Source organism: Myxocyprinus asiaticus, chromosome 13, assembly GCF_019703515.2.
Source record: "Myxocyprinus asiaticus isolate MX2 ecotype Aquarium Trade chromosome 13, UBuf_Myxa_2, whole genome shotgun sequence".
Taxonomy (NCBI): Eukaryota; Metazoa; Chordata; class Actinopteri; order Cypriniformes; family Catostomidae; genus Myxocyprinus; species Myxocyprinus asiaticus.
The window spans coordinates 22,495,034-22,516,738 of record NC_059356.1 but is presented as its reverse complement, the minus strand read 5'-3'; the positions used below and the strand labels follow the sequence as shown (position 1 = coordinate 22,516,738).

The window sequence follows — 21,705 nt, the reverse complement described above, 5'->3', positions numbered from 1 at the left end:
TATTACCCCTGTGTCCACCAACATACTAAATGCTCATTTCCAATTTATTGTATAGGTGTATTACCCCTGTGTCCACCACATACTAAATGTCCATTTCCAATTTATTGTATGCAAAGTAATCTCTTCAGTAATCACCCTCTAATTACCAATTATTTAAATTGTAACTGTAGTGGAATACAGTTACTTATATTTTGTATTTTAAATACGTACTCCCGTTACATGTATTCCGTTACTTCCCAACCCTGCCTATAGTGAGCTTCAGCCAAGACCTCTATAAACTTTTAATCTTTCTTAACTTCATAATTTCCTGTTTCAGGTCTGAATTTGTAGGACAAAGTGCAAAAAAACCCACCACTCACATACACCACCTGCACCTACAGAGATGAGCACAGAGTAGCCTACCAACATTTTCCATAGCTTTCAGTCGAAGAATAAAATTAAGTGTACTGAATGTAGGCCTATATGTATAATGTTCAGTTTTAATATACTCTGGTCCCAAAATGTATTTGGACAATAAAGTTACATTTAAGAATGTTTGAATACCTTTGAACTATATAGCTTTGTTAAAAAAAATCAAGACAAAATGTATTTGGACACTTGGTTGTTGTCAAACATTATAGTGGCACATGTCCATAGGCAGGGTTGGGGATTACGTATTTAAAATACAAAATATAAGTAACTGTATTCCACTACAGTTACAATTTAAATCATTGGTAATTAGAATACAGTTACATTCAAAAATAATTTTTATTACTGAAGAGATTACTTTGCATTTTATTGTCATTTGTTTCATTTAATATTTAGTCCTTTCAGATGGAAAACATTTATACATATAAATGATGCGATCCAAAGTGCATTTGAACAGCGGTGAAACACTTTCTTATGATGTGTTACATTCATACGAGCAGACAGAGAAGTACGTTTGAAGTAAGTCTGGAGTAGAAGAAATAGAAATAAACCTTGTGTAAATTGTCAGCTTTACGCTAAGCTAAAATGCTATTTCTAGCCATTTTACATACACGTTACCAGGCACGATCATATTTTTTCATCAAGAAAATTCACATTGGATCATAATTTTGTTCTAGTAAGACCTTTGATATTAGGGCAAAAATCATATTCTTGATAATTATTTTTTTATTGTTTTCCTGTAAAAATATCTAAAAATCCTTAAAACAAGATCAATTTGATTTATCTTGTTTTAGAAACAACACTGCATAAGATATTTAGGTTTTTCAGACATTGTATTTTTAACATGTGTATTTTGTCTTACTGTACTGGCAGAGTTTTTATAGTCAAAACAAGTGAAAAAATCTACCAGTGCTAAAGAAGTAATCCAAAGTATTTAGAATACGTTACTGACCTTGAGTAATCTAACGGAATACACAAATTCCACTTGGTTTGTTGTTGTTATATATTGTTGTATATTATGATGCTGTATGCAATAAATGTGCAGGCTTATCCAAAAACGTAAGTCATTTGAGCAGAAATATCACATCTATAATCACTATATCTATAATAAATAAACTTATCTTTGTCACTATAGGCCACAGTCTTGGGTTATTGTGGTACTACAGCATTTTTTTAAATCTGGTGCATCGTAAATGTGCGTACTATGTGGTCTACACAGTGAAGTCTCAGGGGAGGGAGGTTGTGGATTCACACATTACAGGAGAGGTAGAACACTGTCATGTGCTTTTTCAAATCAAATAAGACAATTATAACTGTCAATAAATTAAGTTACACATTAATTAGAACTTTCAGTTGAGTTTGTCACTTTCATGAAGGATCCAAAGAACAGAGAATTTCTAAAGTGGTTCTAGAGACTAAAGACACATTTAAACACAAGACAAAGCAGTAACATTTATCATTTCACAGGCACTTTGAGTCATGGGAATTAACACAACGTAAAGCATCTTTTTGACCCCATTGAGGTCTGACTTAACTTGGACACTGTTACAATGTTATAAACTAGGCATCTGCAAATGGATCTAAAAACGCACACGTAATACAAATAACAGCACATAGCAAGGCTCAACACTTAGTCTCCCTCTGTATGTGCAGACATTTGTCCAAACTATGGGTAGTAATTTCTCAGATCCACCATAAGAATGTGACTTCCCACAGGCCACAAACTCTCAAAAACAAACCAAACATGGAACTGTCAAAGCAGCTGCTACTTTTTATTTACCACAAAAAAAAAAAACAACAAAAAAAATAAAAAACACACACATACACACACACACATTGACATCTTTCACTCCATTCTAAAAATGGAAAGATCCGTTTTCAGTTGATTCCATTGTATTTACCCATTGAATTACCCCTTTTCTTTGCCCCAATGCTATGTTTCAGAAAACCACAACTTTGAGTAGATACTGCCACTTACTCATAAATCTTTAACACTTCAGTAAGTTCATCTGCAATCTACAATTAAGCATTCGTTCCAAAGCACTGTTGTGATGTCAACTTATTGGACAGATTACATCATCTCATAAATAAGAGTTAGGTTATATGCTTTCTAATACTATAAGGATATTTGCCTTTCTAGAGCTGTAAAATTTTATGAGCAGGCATAATCTATCCTCCAAGACACAAATCACAACTTTTCATTCTTAACGCCACATTTAAAGAGGTAGTTCAGCCAAAAATGAAAATTCTGTCTTTATTTTCACACACTCATGTTGTTCCAAACCCATGCGACTTTCTTCCGTGGAACACAAAAGCAGGTGTTAGGCAGAATGTTAGCCTCAGTCACCATTCACTTTCATTGTATGGGAAAGTGCAACATCAACATTCTTCAGAATTTCTCCTTTTTTTGTTCCATGGAAGTCAGTCAGTCAGTCAGTCACTTGGGTTTGGAATGTCATGAAAGTGAGCAATTAATGACTTTTTTTTTTTTTTTAAAGGTGAACTAATCCTTTAAGTTCACAACACCTTCCCTCCCACCCTCCCCTCCAAAACGTCATTATTATTGCTCATTTATGAAGACCTCCAAACACCAATCTGCCAGGTGTACAATGTAGATTCAATCACAGTCAGTTGTAGAATTCATATGGTTTATCTTTTATATTTCCATGTTTATTTACATAGGTGCTTGTCTGTTGGCATTACAGTAAAACGGATCACAGGCAGTTAGAGACCAATAAGCAATGTACTGTTTAAAGAGGACAAATTAAAAGCAATGACAAAGCAAAACCAAGACAAAAAAGCTCTCTCTCACTGTGTACCGCACCCTTCAGTTGGTCACAGTTTGTCAAAAGGAGACACTGTTTCCATTGCATTTAAAAGAGGTTAAGATGAGACAGCCCTTTTTCATGTCAACTTTGGATTTTTATTATCTCATTTGATTTTGCCATTTTTCTCAAGGAATTTTCATGTGTCCTTGGTTGTTTTTGTTTTGTTTTTTTCTCTCGATCATTTCTAAAACACTGAGGAGAATGAATAATTTCATCCTATTTTTTCGCAAAAGTGCCTCCCACTGGACATGGAGGGTAAACTCATGTTATACTGAATAAAGTTGAATCTAAGAATGTGAGTAACACGACACTTATGCATTAGGGTTCTGGGAGTATATCTGGTAGTTATATATGAGTGTGTGTGCACTCACAATTATTAATAATCATAACAGATTACGATTCCTCATCTCTCTTGATGGTAAATACAATGGCTTTAAGTCCATGCGCAGAGAGAGAATAAGAAAAAGACTGAGGGAAAGAGAGAAATGAGAGAGGAAAGAGAAGAAAACATCCTCTCTCAGCTTGGCAGCAGTAGTGCAGGTCCAAAAGGTCATAGTTCAAATGTAAAAATGGGCGGTGAATTCTTCTTCCTCAAGCAGGAAGTCCATTGGTAGCATCTGTCAGGTGGTCAGTGCGTGATGTCATAACTTGGCCTCGCTGTCATGCGAGATAGAGGTTACGGATGGTGGAAATGGGTCACTGCAGTACCAAACCCACCTGGAAGATAACACAATTACTTTAGCATTACAGCTCTCCATTAAATGTGAAGAATCAAACTGTGAAAATATACAATTATTAGATACTTTCAGTGAACAGTATACTGATCTTTGGTAATTGCATAACATATTGGACCATTATTTAGACCAGAATTTTTAACAGATATTTACATTTTCCATCGGATATCGGTTCTTTAATATTGGATTTACTGATAAAGTTAGAATTTGCCCCCCCCCCCCCCCCCCCCCAAAAGCTGAAATCACATAGAAGACATTGTACTATGTCTTAGATTCCAAAAGACTTAAAATTTGAAAGGAATAATTCACCCAAAAATGAAAATTCTGTCATTGTTTACTCACCCTCATGCCACCCCAGATGTGTATGACTTACTTTCTTCTGCAGAACACAAATTAAGATTTTTAGAAGAATATCTCAGCTCTGTAGGTCCATACAATGCAAGTGAATGGTGACCAGAAATTTGAAGTTCCAAAAGGCATATAAAGTCAGCATAAAAGTAATCCATATGACTCCAGTGGTTAAATCCATGTCTTCAGAAGCGATATGATAGGTGTGGATGGGAAACAGATCAATGTTTAAGTACCTGTTTACTATAAATTATCCTCCCTGCCCACAAGGTGGCGATATGCAGGAATAATGTAAAAACTAAAACAAAAGAAGAATGTAGAAATGAAAATAAAAGTTGAGATTTATAGTAAAAAGGACTTGAATATTGATCTGTTTCTCACCCACACCTGTCATTTTACTTCAGAATTTAACCACTGGAGTCCTATGGATTACTTTTGTACTGCCTTTATGTGCTTTTTGAAGCTTCAAAGTTCTGGCCAACATTCACTTGCATTGTATGGATCTTCAGAGCTGAAATATTTTTCTAAAAATCTTTGTATTCTGCAGAAGAAAGTCATACACATCTGGGATGGCCCAAGGGTGAGTAAATAATTAATGTTTGGGTGAACTATCCCTTTAAATTATCTTAAGTGAAGAGCCTTGGACAGGTTTATATTGCCAATAAAGGTTAAATGGATTCTAATGCACAATTTTAGTCTCGTAAAGGTTCGCTCACAGAGGTAATTGATGAATGATTTGGTTATTGTTTCTAAAGGCAGAAATAAAATGATTAAAAATCGGTTCTACATGTCAGTTATCATACAAATAATAATCAGTATTTTCATAAAAAAAAACTATAATCATCAATCCCAACTGCTTTGGGAGACAGAGATCCCCAATTTAACAATAAGCAGATTGTGAAGCATTGTGGTCACCTACTGCATGAACTTACTATGTCAATACTAAGTGATACTTTATGCCTTCATAAATAAATTTGTAAACTCATTTTGTATAACATCTCAAAATCTGTACCTTTTCTGAGCCCATGCTGGGACATTTCCAATTATAGAGGTAATACTGCAGGTTTCCATCTCCAATGCCAAACTTGAGCTTCTCCAGAAATGTCTTATTCTCCATTAGGTCCAGTGCATTAAAGACATCAAATCCTTTCTGCAGGGGCAATGAGACAAGAAAAGCTTAAGTAAATATACTGGTCTTTAATGCTATAAAGAGGCCATCCAACAAATCTTTTCAAAGCACCTGTCCTTTCCACATCATTTTTTCTAATCTTATCTCTAATTGTTCTAAACAAACTGGTTTGTCCATTGGTGCAAATGAATGTAACAGGTTGCTAGATTTCAGGGCAAAGGCACAAGACTTGTTTTTATCACTTGTTATTATCACTAACAAGTTAATCATAGATTAGGTGAGTAAACTGACATACACTGGTCATCATTATGCAAACAGCTAAACGTTTCAGTGACTGACCGTCTTGGCGAGGATGAGAGCATCTCCCATCAGGTCCAGCAGGGTGGTGGTGGTGTGTACGTTATAAAAAGAGTACGCTGCTTTCAGACTGCGGTGCACAGGATGGTTCATGATGGTGGACGGCAGCGTGTAGAAACTCAGTAAATCAGTCACCTTCCCCTCAGGACTCTAAAGCACATTCAAGTCAACCCAATTAATGTATATCAACCCATAATCCAACTTATTATGAACCCCTTTAGAACCTAGCACGAGACTGTTATTGTCTCAAATTGAGCATCATTATCAGTGTACCCTACAAGTTGAACTGGAATAGTTGGATGGAATTGTAGCCTATGAAGGTGCCTTGTTGCCTATCAGTGCCAAAAAAAAACAAAAAACACACACACACACAAAAAAAAAAAACTGTAATTGAGTATAATCTGTAAAACAGCAAAACAACCTTTAAAAAAATTAACACTTTTTATCATTTCAAAAGAGTATAATAGATAAAATATATACATGCATAAATATTTACTTTAAAATTAGCTAAATATTTAAATGTTAAAAAGCAATACATATTTTAGTTTGTATTGCACTGTATTGTATATATATATATATATATATATATATATATATATATATATATATATATATATATATATATATTATATATTATATATATAAAAAAATTCATTGTACAACAATCTGAAATAAATAATTTTATATAAACCATTTAAATATAAAATTCTTTAAAATGTTTTACAAACTGTAGTTCATCAAATTACATGCGACACTCGCATCTGCAGTATTGCATGAAACAGGAATATGATATCTTCACCCCACTCAAGTATTACAGCTTGACGATGAGCAGTGTTGTTGGAGATTTTATTCAAATGGATTTTACCTTAATTATTGTAAATGCATAGGCTGCCTTCTGAGGTTTACAGTTATAGCATTCGGTGTATTCTTAAAGCTTTTTAATTTTTTTTTTACCTCCACCACAAAAGTGTCAATGATGTTCTCCTGGGGCAGCAGCCAGTGTTGAACTTCTTCTGGGCTCATGACAGGGACCAGGTTGAACTGACTGAGATACTCTTTCAGCAGTCGGTGAACCGCTGGGACATCCTTCACAGTCATCTGCCTCAGACCTGGAGTCTTAGGAGCCTACAGGAGAACAGAGATGAGATATTATACAACAGATATATGAAGAGGAAATCTGTGAGAAAAAGAGAAGTCAGAGACATATCCAGAAGAACTAACAGAAATGAAGATGAGATGTTTTAGAGCAATTGTAAGAAGACACACACCTCTGGCAGTCGGTAGAGCTTCATGGTGCGTTGCATAGTCATGTTTCGACTCAGGTGAGAAAACTTCACCTCAATCAGCTTTCGAGGGTTCAGTGACCTGTGCCAGTACCTAAGACAGAAACAGAATGCAAGTCAAATAGCATGAAAGAGGGTACTGAAACTGAGCAGGGCAGCCAGGAAGTTGTCTCTAACTGTTTAGGTTATTTTAATTCAATGTCTATTAAAGGAATATTCTGGGATCAATACAAGTGAAGCTCAATTTACAGCATTTGTGACAACAATGTTGATTACCACAAAAAATGATTTAGACGTCCCTCCTTTTCTTTTAAAAAAGCAAAGATCTGGGTTACAGTGAGGCATTTACAATGGAAGTGAATGGGGCCAATCCATAAATGCTAAAATACTCACCGTTTCAAAGGTATAGCCACAAGACATAAACAATATGCGTTAACATGATTTTAGTGTGATAAAATCACTTACTGATCTTTTTTGTGAGAGTTATATCCAATTTTACAACTTTGTTGCCATGACAACATAACGCCTTAAATTCTAACACCCTAAAACAACCGTACAAACGATTTAAAAACTTTACAGTTCAAATAACACAACAAGAGAATTAATGTAAGATATTTTATCAAATTAAAAGCTTCATATTTCTGCATTTAACCCCTCCAAAAACTGGCTCCATTCACTTCTACTATAAGTGCCTCACTGTAATCTAAATGTTTGCTCTTTTTATTTTTTTTAAGAAAAGGAGGGATAAGTTGAAATATTTTGTGGTTACAAATACTGATGATTTTGCTTAATTTGTATTGAAACTGGAATATTCCTTTACAGTAGCACATAAACAGCATTGCCTCATAATAATCATTACTGTCCCCATATCAGTGACTCCTAACAAATAAGTCATTTGAGATACCTAAATAAGGCATTTTTACAGAAACTGCAGGGTCGCTGCATTTATTTTATTTAAAAGACTACACACTACAGCATACAAATGTCTCCAAAAAATATTCTGAGATTTGAAATCACCAAGCGCCCTCTGGTGGAAGGTCTTTTTTTTTTTTTTTGTCTCAGTTATTATCTAGCAACATTTTTTTGTTGCTAATGGTACACATGTACACCATTAGCTCATCTAACTCGACTCTGGGTGTAGATTCCCTTTGTACATAGACACCACACATCTTGTGAGAGAGGAAATCGGTGTCTTACCTGCAGGTGCCCACGGGTTTAGGCAGTACCACGCCTGCAGTGTACACAGCCTGAAAGATGCCCTCCAGGTTCACCCGTCTGGTGATCTCCCTGATAAGTACCGGAGCCACTCGCTTCGAGCGAAGTTTCTTATGCACACACAAGAAATTAATCTCCACCATTTTCTTCTCTCTGGGAAGATCAAAGAGCAGCAGAAGTTTGAGTGATCAATTTTACATGCATGTACTTGGTGCTGGTCTGCATAATATAACCAAAATATTAAATGGATGGATGCATCTAAAGTGTATTTTATAATTTAGGTAACACAAATAGGTGATTACTTTGTGCTGATGCACTTGCAGGTCCACTCTAGTCTTTCTGGATTCAGATTGTGATTTTCGCACAAATTAAATGAATCATTTAGACCTATACAGTTGAAGTCAGAAGTTTACATACACCTTAGCCAAATACATTTAAACTCAGTTTTTCACAGTTCCTGACATTTAAGAAAACATTCCCTGTCTTCGGTCAGTTAGGATCACTGCTTTATTTTAAGAATGTGAAACATCAGAATAATAGTGGAGAGAATTATTTATTTCAGCTTTTATTTCTTTCATCACATTCCCAGTGGGTCAGATGTTTACATACACTTTGTTAGTATTTGGTAGCATTGCCTTTATATTTTTACTTAGGTCAAACATTTTGGGTAGCATTCCACAAGCTTCTCACAATAACTTGCTGGAATTTTGGCCCATTCCTCCAGACAGAACTGGTGTAACCGAGTCAGGTTTGTAGGCCTCCTCGCTTGCACATGCTTTTTCAGTTCTGCCCACAGATTTTCTATCGGATTGAGGTCAGGGCTTTGTGATGCCCTCTCCAATACCTTGACTTTGTTGTCCTTAAGCCATTTTGCCACAACTTTGGAGGTATGCTTGGGGTCATCGCACCTATTTGCGACCGAACTTTAACTTCCTGGCTGATGTTTTGAGATATTGCTTCAATACATCCACATAATTTTTCCTTCCTCATGATGCCATCTATTTTGTGAAGTGCACCAGTACCTCCTGCAGCAAAGCACCCCCACAACATGATGCTGCCACCCCTATGCTTCACGGTTGTGATGGTGTTCTTCGACTTGCAAGCCTCACCCTTTTTCCTCCAAACATAACGATGATCATTATGGACAAACAGTTCAATTTTTGTTTCATTAGACCAGAGGACATTTCTCCAAAAGTAAAATGTTTGTCCCCATGTGCACTTGCAAACTGTAGTCTGGCTTTTTTATGGTGGTTTTGGAGCATTGCCTTCTTCCTTGCTGAGCAGTTAATATAGGACTTGTTTTACTGTGGATATAGATACTTGTCTACCTGTTTCCTCCAGCATCTTCACAAGGTCCTTTGCTGTTGTTCTGGGATTGATTTGCACTTTTCGCACCAAACTACGTTCATCTATAGGAGACAGAATGCGTCTCCTTCCTGAGCGGTATGATGGCTGTGTGGTCCCATGGTGTGTATACTTGCGTACTATTGTTTGTACAGATCAACGTGGTACCTTCAGCCATTTGAAAATTGCTCCCAAGGAGGAACCAGACTTGTGGAGGTCCACAATTTTTTTTCTGAGGTCTTGGCTGATTTCTTTTGATTTTCCCATGATGTCAAGCAAAGAGGCACTGAGTTTGAAGGTAGGCCTTAAATTACATCCACAGGAACACCTCCAATTCGGTACACCTTATATCAGAAGCTAACTGGCTAATTGTCTAAAGGATTGACATCATTTTCTGGAATTTTCCAAGCTGCTTAAAGGCACAGTTAACTTAGTGTATGTAAACTTCTGACCCACTGGAATTGTGATATAGTCAATTAAAAGTGAAACAATCTGTCTGTAAACAATTGTTGGAAAAATTACTTGTGTCATGCACAAAGTAAATGTCCTAAACAACTTGCCAAAATGATAGTTTGCAAATATTAAATCTGTGGAGTGGTTAAAAATTAGTTTTAATGAGTTCAACCTATGTGCATGAAAACCTCTGACTTCAAGTGTATGTAGATAGGTTTAAGGCTGCTTACATGTCGTAGATGCGTATGTTGGCTGGAATGGCACTGATGAAACCAACTAGCTTTTGATTGGAGTTCACTCTCACTCCACAATGCCACTGAGGCAACCAACCTGGAGGACGCAGAGCCCTGGAAGAAGAAAAGAGTGAAGACAGAGAATGACAAAGATAGGAGGAGAAAAGAGATGCTTTACTTTATGGAAGTAGACATTTCCACATCCATTCCATCATCCTTTAAATAATTCCTAAGTAAAGATAATTTATTAATTACAGAGTAAAAGAAAAAGATGAAAGAATTGTTTTTGATCATGCCTTTTAAAGCTCAAGAGAAAAAAAAACATTTCAGCAAAAAATAAAAGTGAATAAAATAAATATTCTTGGTTGCATTTCCTTACCAGAGCAGAAATTCAGGTGAGTAATCAAAACGAAACATGTTGTCATCGTCCTCAACATAGTTCTCATTCAGTAGAGTGTACAACTCTTTCAGCTTCAGAGAGAAAGTAAGTAACTTAGAATTCCTGAAGCCCAGGTTTAAATTTGTATGTCAAAGAGAAAGGGAGATATTTAGAGGTTTACGTGTCGCACCACTGAAGGGTTTCCCAGATCCAGAGCGTCCCAGGTGAAGCCCTGTGGGAGGCTGTAGGGCTCCTCTCGTATGTGATCTTTATCTGGCTCAATAAAGCCGTGTGATGTCACCGTCTCTCCTATACAAATGAAAGACAGCTAAGACATCAGACTCACAAAGTTTTCACACAACTAAAAAATTGTTCCAGTTTTATTTCAGTGTCACCACTACAAAGAGTAAAGTCTACACTACAGACACTGAATACGTTAAATTTAGCCTAAAAAATGACTTCATGTGATGCCAGTAATAGGAATGAGTAGAATAAAAGTGAACCATTTTAAATAGTCAAAGAAAAGAGCTTGTAGCCATAGGGCAAGCCATGTCAAAGGCTTTGTTCACATAATATATGGACAGATCTGATTTTTTCTGTTCAGACTGCAGTCACTGTTGCTAGCACGTCCACATTAGTTGTCATACTAACAATGCAAACTTGTGTAAAAGTTTAGCAATGGATGTTTTGCCATTGTCTATGTTTTTCATGAGGGCAGTATGCAAATTGGGTCTGCAACTAACGATTATTTTGATAATCGACTAATCTAACGATTATTAGAAGATTATTCGGGCGATTATTGCAACGATTAATCATTTGCTCTAAACCGACTATTCAGCTTGTGCCCTGACTTAAAAGGTTGTATTAAACGTGCTCACTAACAATAAAGAGGACAAAATCATCTTTTAAAAATACCTCTAAATGACATTCACTGAATTAAAGGGAAAAAATACTTTTTATTATGTTTAATTCAGTAAAAAGTTCACTACAAAAAAAAAATCCTATTGTTATCAAGTGTATTTGTCTTTTTTTCTATTTAAAATTGTCTAAAAATCTTTAAAACAAGATACATTTACTTGAGAAGTAACATACAAGATATTTATATTTGCTTTAAGAGAATGTATCTTAAATATAAGTGTATTTCGTATATAAGTGTATTTTTTCACTTGGTTATACTTCTGCGAGTGCAGTAAAGATAAAATACACTTATATTCAAGCTGTATTCTCTAAAAGCAAGTCCAAATATCTTATATGCTGCTTCTCAGGTGAAAGCATCTTTTTTTAAAGGATTTTTAGATATTTTAAAATATTTGTATTTTTAATATTATATTCAACATTCTCAGATAAAAAAAAATGAAATTTTTTTTCTGCAGTATAGCTGCTAAAGTAAATGTACGTTGTTTTAAAGGAGTTTCAGATATTTATATTGGAAAACAAGCCAAAACAAAAACAAATAAAACAATTATTTTTTTTGCAGTGTATAATGGGGCGAAGACTACCTCTCTCACCTTTCTGTTCACTTCAATCCATCTTTAACTCACAAAAAAACAAACTCTCTCTTATTAATAAAGCTACGTTTTGCCAATTTTCTTCACAATAAGAAATGCACAGTGATATATATTGTGATTCAATAAGTTGCCATCGCGTTATAATCTAGCTGCATTAAGCGTGCGCACTCGAGGGATGAGCATCCCCGCAACAGAGTGTACCTCAGCCGGGTGCAGTTTCAATCTCTCCCCCTTAGATCGGGACACTTCGCGCAACTCATAGAAGAGGCGCTGACCGCACAGAGAAATGCCAGTTTCCTTATTATTTTAACTTTAATAAAGCTATAACGCATTAAATAGAATCGCATTAAAGATGTAACGCAAGTTTTGCTTAAGCTGAGCGTCAGCTCCGGCTCTGCTTATTCCACAACAACAGTGCTTCTGTATTTACTTATTTTGTATTTTTGCATTATAATTCCCTCATACTTTGCAATCTACATCACCTGAAGCGGTTTGGAAAGTTTAGAGTGCATCTGGACTGTGAGATGTATTTTCTTCCTCTCCTCAGTCAGGCGTGAACTGCAGTGCTGCTCTTGTGTGCAATCATTAGAGTTTCATATGATTTTATGTTACGTTAAGATCAAACGACTATTCGACTATGAAAATTTTGGTCGACGTTGTCGATAACGTCGACTAATCGTTTCAGCCCTAATCCAAATATTAACACATTCGCCACAAACAATGGGGAGAGGTGGCATATACAGTGTTAGTTGCTTCTAGAGTTTACAACTGTCCCCGTTTTATTAGGACATCACATATTTTGGACAAAATTACGACACCCCATACAGGATGCCTATTGTCCGTATTTTAGAGCGGGCATGCAGTGAAACATTCAGAATTGAAGGCTTTACATTTAGTCATTTAGCAGATGCTTTTATCCAAAGCGACTTACTTTGTGTCCCGTACTGAAGCATAAAAGGGTCGGACAGTGATACTCTTGAAGAGGACCCTCGTCTTGTATTGAAGCACACAAAATACTCAAGCGTTCCGTATTCGATTGAGACATTCTATACCTCATAGTTTTGTGGTGGCTCGCAGCCAGGTTGGGTGGGTAAAGTCAATGTCTGTATAATTTTAAAAGAGGTTTGAACTGCTTTGGCTGCCCTGTCACATATACATGACATATGGGTGCGTTCCACTGAGACTTGATCATCCTTATGCCTTGTTCTCCACAAAGACTTTACCTTTCACTGTCCGAGAGCTGAAAAGTGTAATAAAACAGTATTTCTGAACTCAAATTTGAAGTCATTTTTAATTGAAATTTCTCTTGTAATGATCCTACAGTGTGGCCATCATTACTGTTTTCCCTTCAAAGTGCCCTGTGAAGGCATCATTTATGCCATTTGGAACGCGGTTTATGTCTTCTCGTCACAACACCTGCCGAAACTACCTGCCACGCACAACATTGATTAAATGATTAAAAAAACACTTGTAATCAAATCTGACCGTTTAGACTTAGATAAATAAACAAAATTACGTTTGGATCAGGCTTGTAAAAATCAGATTGTGTATGTGTTTTTTTCCTGTTGAAACTACAAAAATCTAAACAGATGAGTCAGGTTGGCCAAAAAAATAATTACATTTTTTTCTGCCTGTGTGAATGTAGACACCGTGTATTAGTAGCTATATTTCCATAAAAGTTGCAAACTTAATTAATGCAATAAAAACATTATATTGCACAAACAATGTGCCGATAAAGCCACATTTCCATCCCATGTGTTCAAAAGAACAAAATAGTCACTTCCAGAAAAACTGTAGCCACTGTGACTCTTTTATTAATACAATTCTTGTGGTTTAGAGCACGCAGACAAAACACTGTAAAAAACTTTATCTCATGTCTGGGAGCAACAGCACATCACAGAGTTCTGGGAGCACTATGTGTGTGTGTTCCTCCTTCCTTATGACTTTATCATGCAGACTTATAAGATATTTTTCAAAAGTGTCAATAAATGTGCTCTTCGGCACAGTTGGTTATTTGCTCTACAAACTCTATGGAGGCTTCCGATTTTATAGCCAAGTTATTTAAGAATGACCAGAGCAACATTTCAGATGTGATGATTGGTCAGATGGTTGGTTGAGTTATGAACTAATTAATCAGTCACATGACTTTATTTGATGCGCTTCTTGTATTCCTAAAAAATTCAATAGGATTTTATTGTATAAATGTGTTTCCACCACTGATTAACAATATAAAACTGGATTGCTGATGACGTCATAACAGTGTAGCCACTGCGCTGCCATATTGCTATGCCCAAACTTTCCAGTGTTCCTACTGATTTAATAGAAAATCATCTAATTTCAGCGAGTAAGCATTAGTCATTCAATCATTGATTTTATATCTGAAATCTGCATGTACAGCACTACTACGCAAACGTCCTAGACATGTAATTATTTATTTATTTAAAGTCGGGAATTTTTCCTGTTTCTTGAAAGTCAGAGCGAGATATTTATATCTACAGTACCTCTAAAAACGTACTCTGCGAACAGATCAGCTGAATGTAAACAAGTTCACTGAAACTGAGATAAAATACAAACATATTTTCAGACTTATTTATTGCGAACATCCAAGTGTTCGTTCAGAGTTACTTGTTTTACGCTCATCAAAGTGCTTTTTTCTCTCAAGGTCACTTGACTGAGAGTGGTGTGCACTTTCTCTCCCTCCCTCTGTCACACACACGCAGTTAAAACTGGATAAAATTAAACTGACACGCTAGGTTTAAATGGCAAACAAACACATATTTTATGACATGTATCCATGTATGACTACAGAGAGCACTTCAATATGAAAACAGACAAATCCCAGTCATTTTTTGTGAATTAAAAATCCCGGTCTGACTTAAAAGGGCCCTCCAAGGGAAAGGACGAGTTGTCAGCCCAAAACAAGCAGATATTACAGCTTTTCCTACTTCCATTACAACTTGTGGATAGTTTTGCCACTTCCTTTGGTGATCGTTGTGCTGCACTGACAGACTAAACACCGGGGCAGGTGGATGCTCTGACATTGAGATCCGTGTATCTCTTTTCCCTCGTAACAAATATTATCCATTATGAGCAAATTAAACATTAAACAAAATTGTCACTTGAGGGCGAAATGCGACTGTCATATCCGGAGGTCGGAAACAGTAAAACGGGGGTGTTTTAGCTTGTTAGTCATTGAGGCTCTATGACATTTTGGGCATACCAAGATGACCACTCAAACACTTCCGGTGGCTTCACCTCCTGCTGGCAGTTTACTGTTGCTTCAGCAATCCAGTTCTATATACTGTATTTATCAGTGGCTTCCACCATAATTTTTGCCACCTCAAGCGAGCGTATATGTTTTTTTTTATGTGCATATTGGAGATTTTATTAGCGTCTTAGCGTTTCCATCAAGCAGTTTTTATGCGATATCCCAAAATGCGCATTAAAAATATGTGGATGGAAACCCAACTAATGCGGAATTAATCTTACTGTTGTTCAATATGTGAATGCGAGGTGCTTTGAACAGATCAGAGATCAAGTGGCCTAGTAAAGGGTTAGTGCCTTTTCCATACAAACAGTATCCAAAACCAACAGTTTAAACCCTCCGAAGTGAAAGAACCCCTCAAAGAAACACTTCTCAGGCCATATATCACAGGTCTCTGCCTTGAATCAGTCAAAAATAAACACACTGCAAAAATAAAATACTAAATGTATTGTGGTTTACCATTACAAGGTCATTAAAAAGCCATAAGAAACACTTTTGGATGTAACTAAATACAAGCGACGGCAGAAAATAAGTGTAAAAGATCAATACCAAGTTTAGGAACAGGCTGAGTGTCCCAGAACTGGTAACTGCGACGCGTGGCCTCCTCCATGGTTTTAGCTGGACCCTGTCCCACTGAAAACAGCTCGATGGCCTTCTGAATCTCCTGTAACTTATCTGCAGGGAGGGAGTTTACCTGAGAAAGAGAAATGAAAATGTTCCAGCGCAGTTCATTAGGGTTAGTGTTAGCGCAGTGACGATACAATTCAATCCTTTGCTTCATTTACGATTGGAGGAGGGGAGGCATGGGGATAATTTTTTTATGGGCACCCCAGCACCCCCCTAGATCCAGCCCTGCTTCGAACAAACACTCACTTTGGACAGTGGATCCTGTGCTGCATCTTTGCCTCCAGACTTGTCCTTATTCCTTTTCTTTTGCTTTTTTTTCTTCTTGGCACCTGTGTCTCCCTTCTCCCTGCGGAACAAATGAACTCAGTTAACACAGACAGCTATACAGTGGGGCAATGTCCACTCAGCAGTAACTGTGTGCCATTCAGGTGAAAGGGCAACAGACTTCACCTAAATGGAGCTGTTTTTTTTTTTTTTTTTCTGGATGCAATCAGCATTATTTTAAAGTTGAGAACCTCTGACTAGTGTACAATCAGTGCAATAATCACAAGCTGTAATTCAGCTAACATATGAACAGGAATTCTCTCAGAATTTGGCAACAATGGTTCACTTTCTTTTCCTTCCAATTTATCAGTTAACTAAGCCTATTTTAACATAAGAGGACAAAATTAAATTCAGTTCCATTTTATTTGTAAAGTGCTTTTCACAACATATTTTGTTCCAATGCAGTTTTACAAAGAATACTGCCTTTTAATTTAACTGAATTTAACAAAAAGACTCAACCTCTTCTTGGATTATGCACAAACTAAATTTAAGACATGTACTGTTTTCATTTTCTTCCCATTCATTAATAGGTCAGGATAAGAAACAGGACAAGAAACTTTATTTACTCCCAGAGGAGTAACTACAGCTTAATACACAAACATAGGGCTAGCTGGAATGGGACGACTACAGCCCAGCATACTTACAGAGAGCCGCACAGATAAACCTATTAGTGTCCACGGGGGGAGAGAGGTGAGAGCACTGAGCTACACTTGTTAATGGGGCACAGATGGCCTATCACATGACCTGCAGAAAAAAGCGCGTTTTTGTGTGTTCGAGGGGACGTAGGCCATACCATAACACAAAGACTGACAGACAAACAAGCCCCCCATGATAATGGCTTTGACAGGCAACTATCCCTGTTAGAGGAATGAAGCAAAGATACTGTTCAAAATGCTGTTTTGCACTGTACACAACACAATTAAGCTTCATATTGCTTAAACAGATACAAAGCTGCACTGTGAGACTTCCTCATAACATAACTGACCATTGTGTAGAAAATTTTAGTGTTGTGTGCGTGACTTCATTATGCTTTGATGCCTGGTATGGACTAAAGCAACATGATGGCGATTAATATGAATTACAAATGGCAAAACCCTTGGAATCTACAAGCCAATTTTTAATTGACTCTTCGCTAAGCCCCACCTTAAAAGCGTTTCTGACCAATCCTGTCTTTGCATTTTCCAATGAGAGTCTATGGGAGAAATGTGTTTGAGTAGTTTAAAGTGGAATTTTACAGAAATGGTCCACAAAATGTAAAAGCATGTTGTTGCTGGGTCACTTGTTGTAAGTGACACGAGGTTCCCAGAGAGGACGCATGCCAAGTTTTCTCTTTCTTTAAAAAAAAAAAAAGAACATCTTGAGAAGGGCATGCTATGGATTAAACTGTGCAATTCCTTATTCCCAAATGAACATGTATAACATTACATTTGGACACCTACATTTGCTACGAGGTAAATTAAAGCTACTATCTTGACACTAATTCATTAATGTATTGATTCAGGTCTTCATAAAGAAAATAGTAAATAAGGAGTTCACAGCATCATACTGGATGTTTTCTGAGACCGTATGTGCAGTTCTGTTCACTTCCACTGTTATAAGGTGTTTAGTTGCCATCAAATGACTTTTATTTTTTAATGTGACTGTGATGATCGTTTGCATCGATTCTTATTCATTGTCTCCTCAGTTTTCAATCAAATTACTGTGTAATTTAATTTATTTTACAAAAAACATCAATCATCAAAACGTCACTCTTCATTTCAGCCCTTATCTATCCATCTATCTATCCATCTATCTATCTATCGGTCTGTCTGTCTGTCACTATCTATCCATCTATCTATCTATCTATCCATCTATCTATCTATCGGGCTGTCTGTCTGTCACTATCTATCCATCTATCTATCTATCTATCCATCTATCTATCTATCGGGCTGTCTGTCTGTCACTATCTATCCATCTATCTATCTATCGGTCTGTCTGTCTGTCACTATCTATCCATCTATCTATCTATCTATCCATCTATCTATCTATCGGGCTGTCTGTCTGTCACTATCTATCCATCTATCTATCTATCGGTCTGTCTGTCTGTCACTATCTATCCATCTATCTATCGTCTGTCTGTCTGTCACTATCTATCCATCTATCTATCGGTCTGTCTGTCTGTCACTATCTATCCATCTATCTATCTGTCTGTCTGTCACTATCTATCCATCTATCTATCTGTCTGTCTGTCACTATCTATCCATCTATCTATCGGTCTGTCTGTCTATATATCTATCTATCTATCTCTGTCTGTCTGTCACTATCCATCGATCTATCTATCCATCTATCTATCGGTCTGTCTGTCTATATATCTATCTATCTATCTCTGTCTGTCTGTCTGTCTGTCACGATCCATCGATCTATCTATCTATCTATTTATCTGTCTGTCTATCTGTCACTATCTAACGGTCTGTCTGTCACTATCTATCACACACTTTTCTACCTATCACTATCATTTTTTCTCTTCTATCATCGCTATCTATCTATCTGTCACTATCTATCCATCGATCTATCTATCAGTCTGTCACTATCAATCAGACACTTTTCTATCACTCTTTCTTTTCTACCTATCACTATCATTTTTTCTCTTCCATTACTCTTTTCTATCAGATAGATAGCGATGATAGAAGAGAGTGATAGAAGAGAAAAAATGATAGTGATAGGTAGAAAAGAAAGAGTGATAGAAAAGTGTGTGATTGATAGTGACAGACAGAGAGATAGACAGACAGACAGACCAATAGATAGATAGATAGATAGCGATATCTATTGGTCTGTCTGTCTGTCTGTCTATCTATCCATTGATCTATCTATCGGTCTGTCTATCTATCTATCTATCTCTGTCTGTCACTATCAATCACACACTTTTCTATCACTCTTTCTTTTCTACCTATCACTATCATTTTTTCTCTTCTATCACTCTTTTCTATCATCGCTATCTATCTGTCTATCTATCATATAAATTCGTAAAACGTGTATACGTGTTATTGGCTTGATTTTATTACAACGCCAGTAAAACGGCATAGAAATTAAGCGAATCCTGACAGAAGCGGCGGTGTATTCATGGTACGTGCTCCTCGGCACCCTTCCATCACTTCGTTAGAACAAATTAAATCAATTATTTACTCTCTCCTTACTAATTTGACCGAAACGGTCCCTGCACATGACACTGAGGGACATGGAGCTGGATAAAAGGCTGGTTAGTGGGGGAAAGGGTTTAGCTTTGATGTAACAGACGAGCTCTCGGTACTGAAAGTGAAACCCAGGCACCGTCCAGGAACTCGCCTGACCGCGAACAGACCGTGAGGAAAACGGGGTGCAAACAGCAAGGTGATGAAAACATTAACTGATTCTCTGGTTGCTGCTGGCAGCAGTCAAGCTAACTAGATCATGCCAGTGACAGGAGATCCATGCAATTAAAAAGCCAGTGGTCATTAAGGGGGATAAAGGCCTGCATTACCAACTTTGAAAGCGATTTTTATTAGTTTTGGTGCTAATGTAAAAATACATGTTACATATGAGGAGTTATTTAACACCATCTGCAACAGCGACTTTAAATCTGGTAGTTTATTCATTTTAATCTAGCCAGCATTATGGTTAGACACTTCACACCATGATCCCAGAGAACTAGCCATAGTTTGATTGACGCCGTCTGAACCAATCGTTTTAGAGATCTGTCCGTCAATCAACCCAACGAGCCAATAGCGTGAAGCCAGTGGGCGGTTTCCTATGCTGTTAGCTTGCCTCAACCTAGCCGAACAAGGGCCTTGTCTTTCAGAGATTAGAGAAAGAGTATTTTACATTTACAACCTAACAACAAAATGCATGCACGCTCACCCGTCATCAGAGTGATGCTCTTCATTTTCACAATTGCTGCAATGTCCGTGGTCGTCTTCTACCTCGGTTTCTTTCTCCAGCTTCGGTGCTGTCTCATTCTCATCCGCCATCTTTAACCAGGAAGTGAGGATGTCGCCTTGCGCTCTCAAACCCCACAAAACTATTGGCGCACTGCCGCAAAGCCTGATGCTCTCTGTAGTTCTTTCGTAGTTTATCCCTGACAGTTTTCAACACTGTTCAAAACCAGTATTTTTAGACATGTTATGAATTTCACTGTTTTTGGTGAATTTGTTGACCACGTGATAGCAGTATAATGTTGAATATCTGGTTGTAATTTGTTAGTCTGCCTTATTAGATTCCTAAATTGCTATGCAGACACTGATATAATGTCATACAGAGGATATTCATTCACGAATGGGACAGAGTTCTTCTACAAAGAAATTTTAACAAAAGTTATTTTAGACATCAAATTCTTAGCGGCCGTTCAGACTGAGCACTACAAAAAACACGCATATAAGAGAACGCAGGTGTCTTGTGACACACTTATAAAAGTTGATTCTCTTTTTTTCTACCTGACACGAAGTCTAAAGAACATGACGCGCCTGCACGAGACGCTGCTTGGGTTACCTTAAATCTCACAAGAGCCGCATGCGACGTTCAAACACTGTGTTTATTTGGAGTCCTAAACCCTACACCTACCCCTAAACCTAACTTTAACCCTACCACGAAATCTAAACCTAACCTTAGTAACAGCGAATGAGACTCACGCAAGGCATAGGTTGCCAGGGTGTTACCCTCATAGAAACAGAAAGACACTGAGACGCTGATAAAATAGTGTCAAAGACGTCCGTCCAGCATGTTTACATAGAAAAACAATAGGAAAAGACGCAGATTGACACAAAAAATGTATTCGGTGTCAACGGCCCCTTAAGGACTTTATTAAACAAATCACTTTGAAACTCTTTAATCAGAGCAGTCAAACCTAAGTGAAAGCTTCAAGGTTAAGAAAGCATTGGAAGGTACAAAGACGACACTGGGCTGGTACCCTTTACAAATTTTGTTTTAGTTTTTTCCCAGAAGGACAATATATAAATATATATATATATATATATATATATATATATATATATATATATATATATATATATATATATATATATATATATAACGTACCTTTACACAATAGGTCCTTAGGGTACAATTATGTACCCAGAAATAAGTTATGAATTTTAACTAGAGGTACAAAAAACAGTACCCTTAAGGATACCTTGATTAGGCATGTGCATATGTTATACCCCAAAGACTTGGTTATTTATCCAGTTTTGCTGTGGCAGAAGAGCCAACGTGTCCAGGAATGTGTGTCTGTTTTACACCCATGCATTCATGCAAAAGTAATT

General features: G+C 36.9%; 1 protein-coding gene across 2 annotated transcripts; it reads right to left on the bottom strand.

Annotated features, from left to right (window-relative positions):
* Nucleotides 1-2,156: 2,156 nt before the first annotated feature.
* Nucleotides 2,157-20,426, bottom strand: LOC127450135 (glycylpeptide N-tetradecanoyltransferase 1-like). 2 transcript variants are annotated; one of them, XM_051713947.1, is made up of 12 exons: nt 20,309-20,426; nt 16,358-16,457; nt 16,034-16,178; nt 10,902-11,020; nt 10,712-10,803; nt 10,330-10,446; nt 8,285-8,455; nt 7,073-7,181; nt 6,759-6,929; nt 5,787-5,954; nt 5,331-5,468; nt 2,157-3,953 (listed from the first exon to the last, which is right to left on the bottom strand). In XM_051713947.1, exons 1-12 carry the CDS (start codon nt 20,416-20,418, stop codon nt 3,933-3,935), a joined length of 1,461 nt encoding a protein of 486 aa, XP_051569907.1. In that variant the 5' UTR covers nt 20,419-20,426; the 3' UTR covers nt 2,157-3,932. The 2 variants fall into 2 exon arrangements, with proteins under 2 accessions (XP_051569907.1, XP_051569908.1); XM_051713948.1 differs by lacking the exons at nt 2,157-3,953; nt 5,331-5,468; nt 5,787-5,954 and adding an exon at nt 5,961-6,136.
* Between the last annotated feature and the right edge of the window lie 1,279 nt (nt 20,427-21,705).

Coding starts and splice junctions, on each gene's coding strand:
- LOC127450135 (XM_051713947.1), bottom strand. CDS start 20,418: ATGGCGGATGAGAATGAGACAGCACCGAAGCTGGAGAAAGAAACCGAG. Junction 10,804..10,901: donor ATCTGGGAAACCCTTCAGTG/GTGCGACACGTA, acceptor TTCTCTCTGAAG/CTGAAAGAGTTGTACACTCT. Junction 6,930..7,072: donor AGCTCTACCGACTGCCAGAG/GTGTGTGTCTTC, acceptor GTTCTCCTGTAG/GCTCCTAAGACTCCAGGTCT.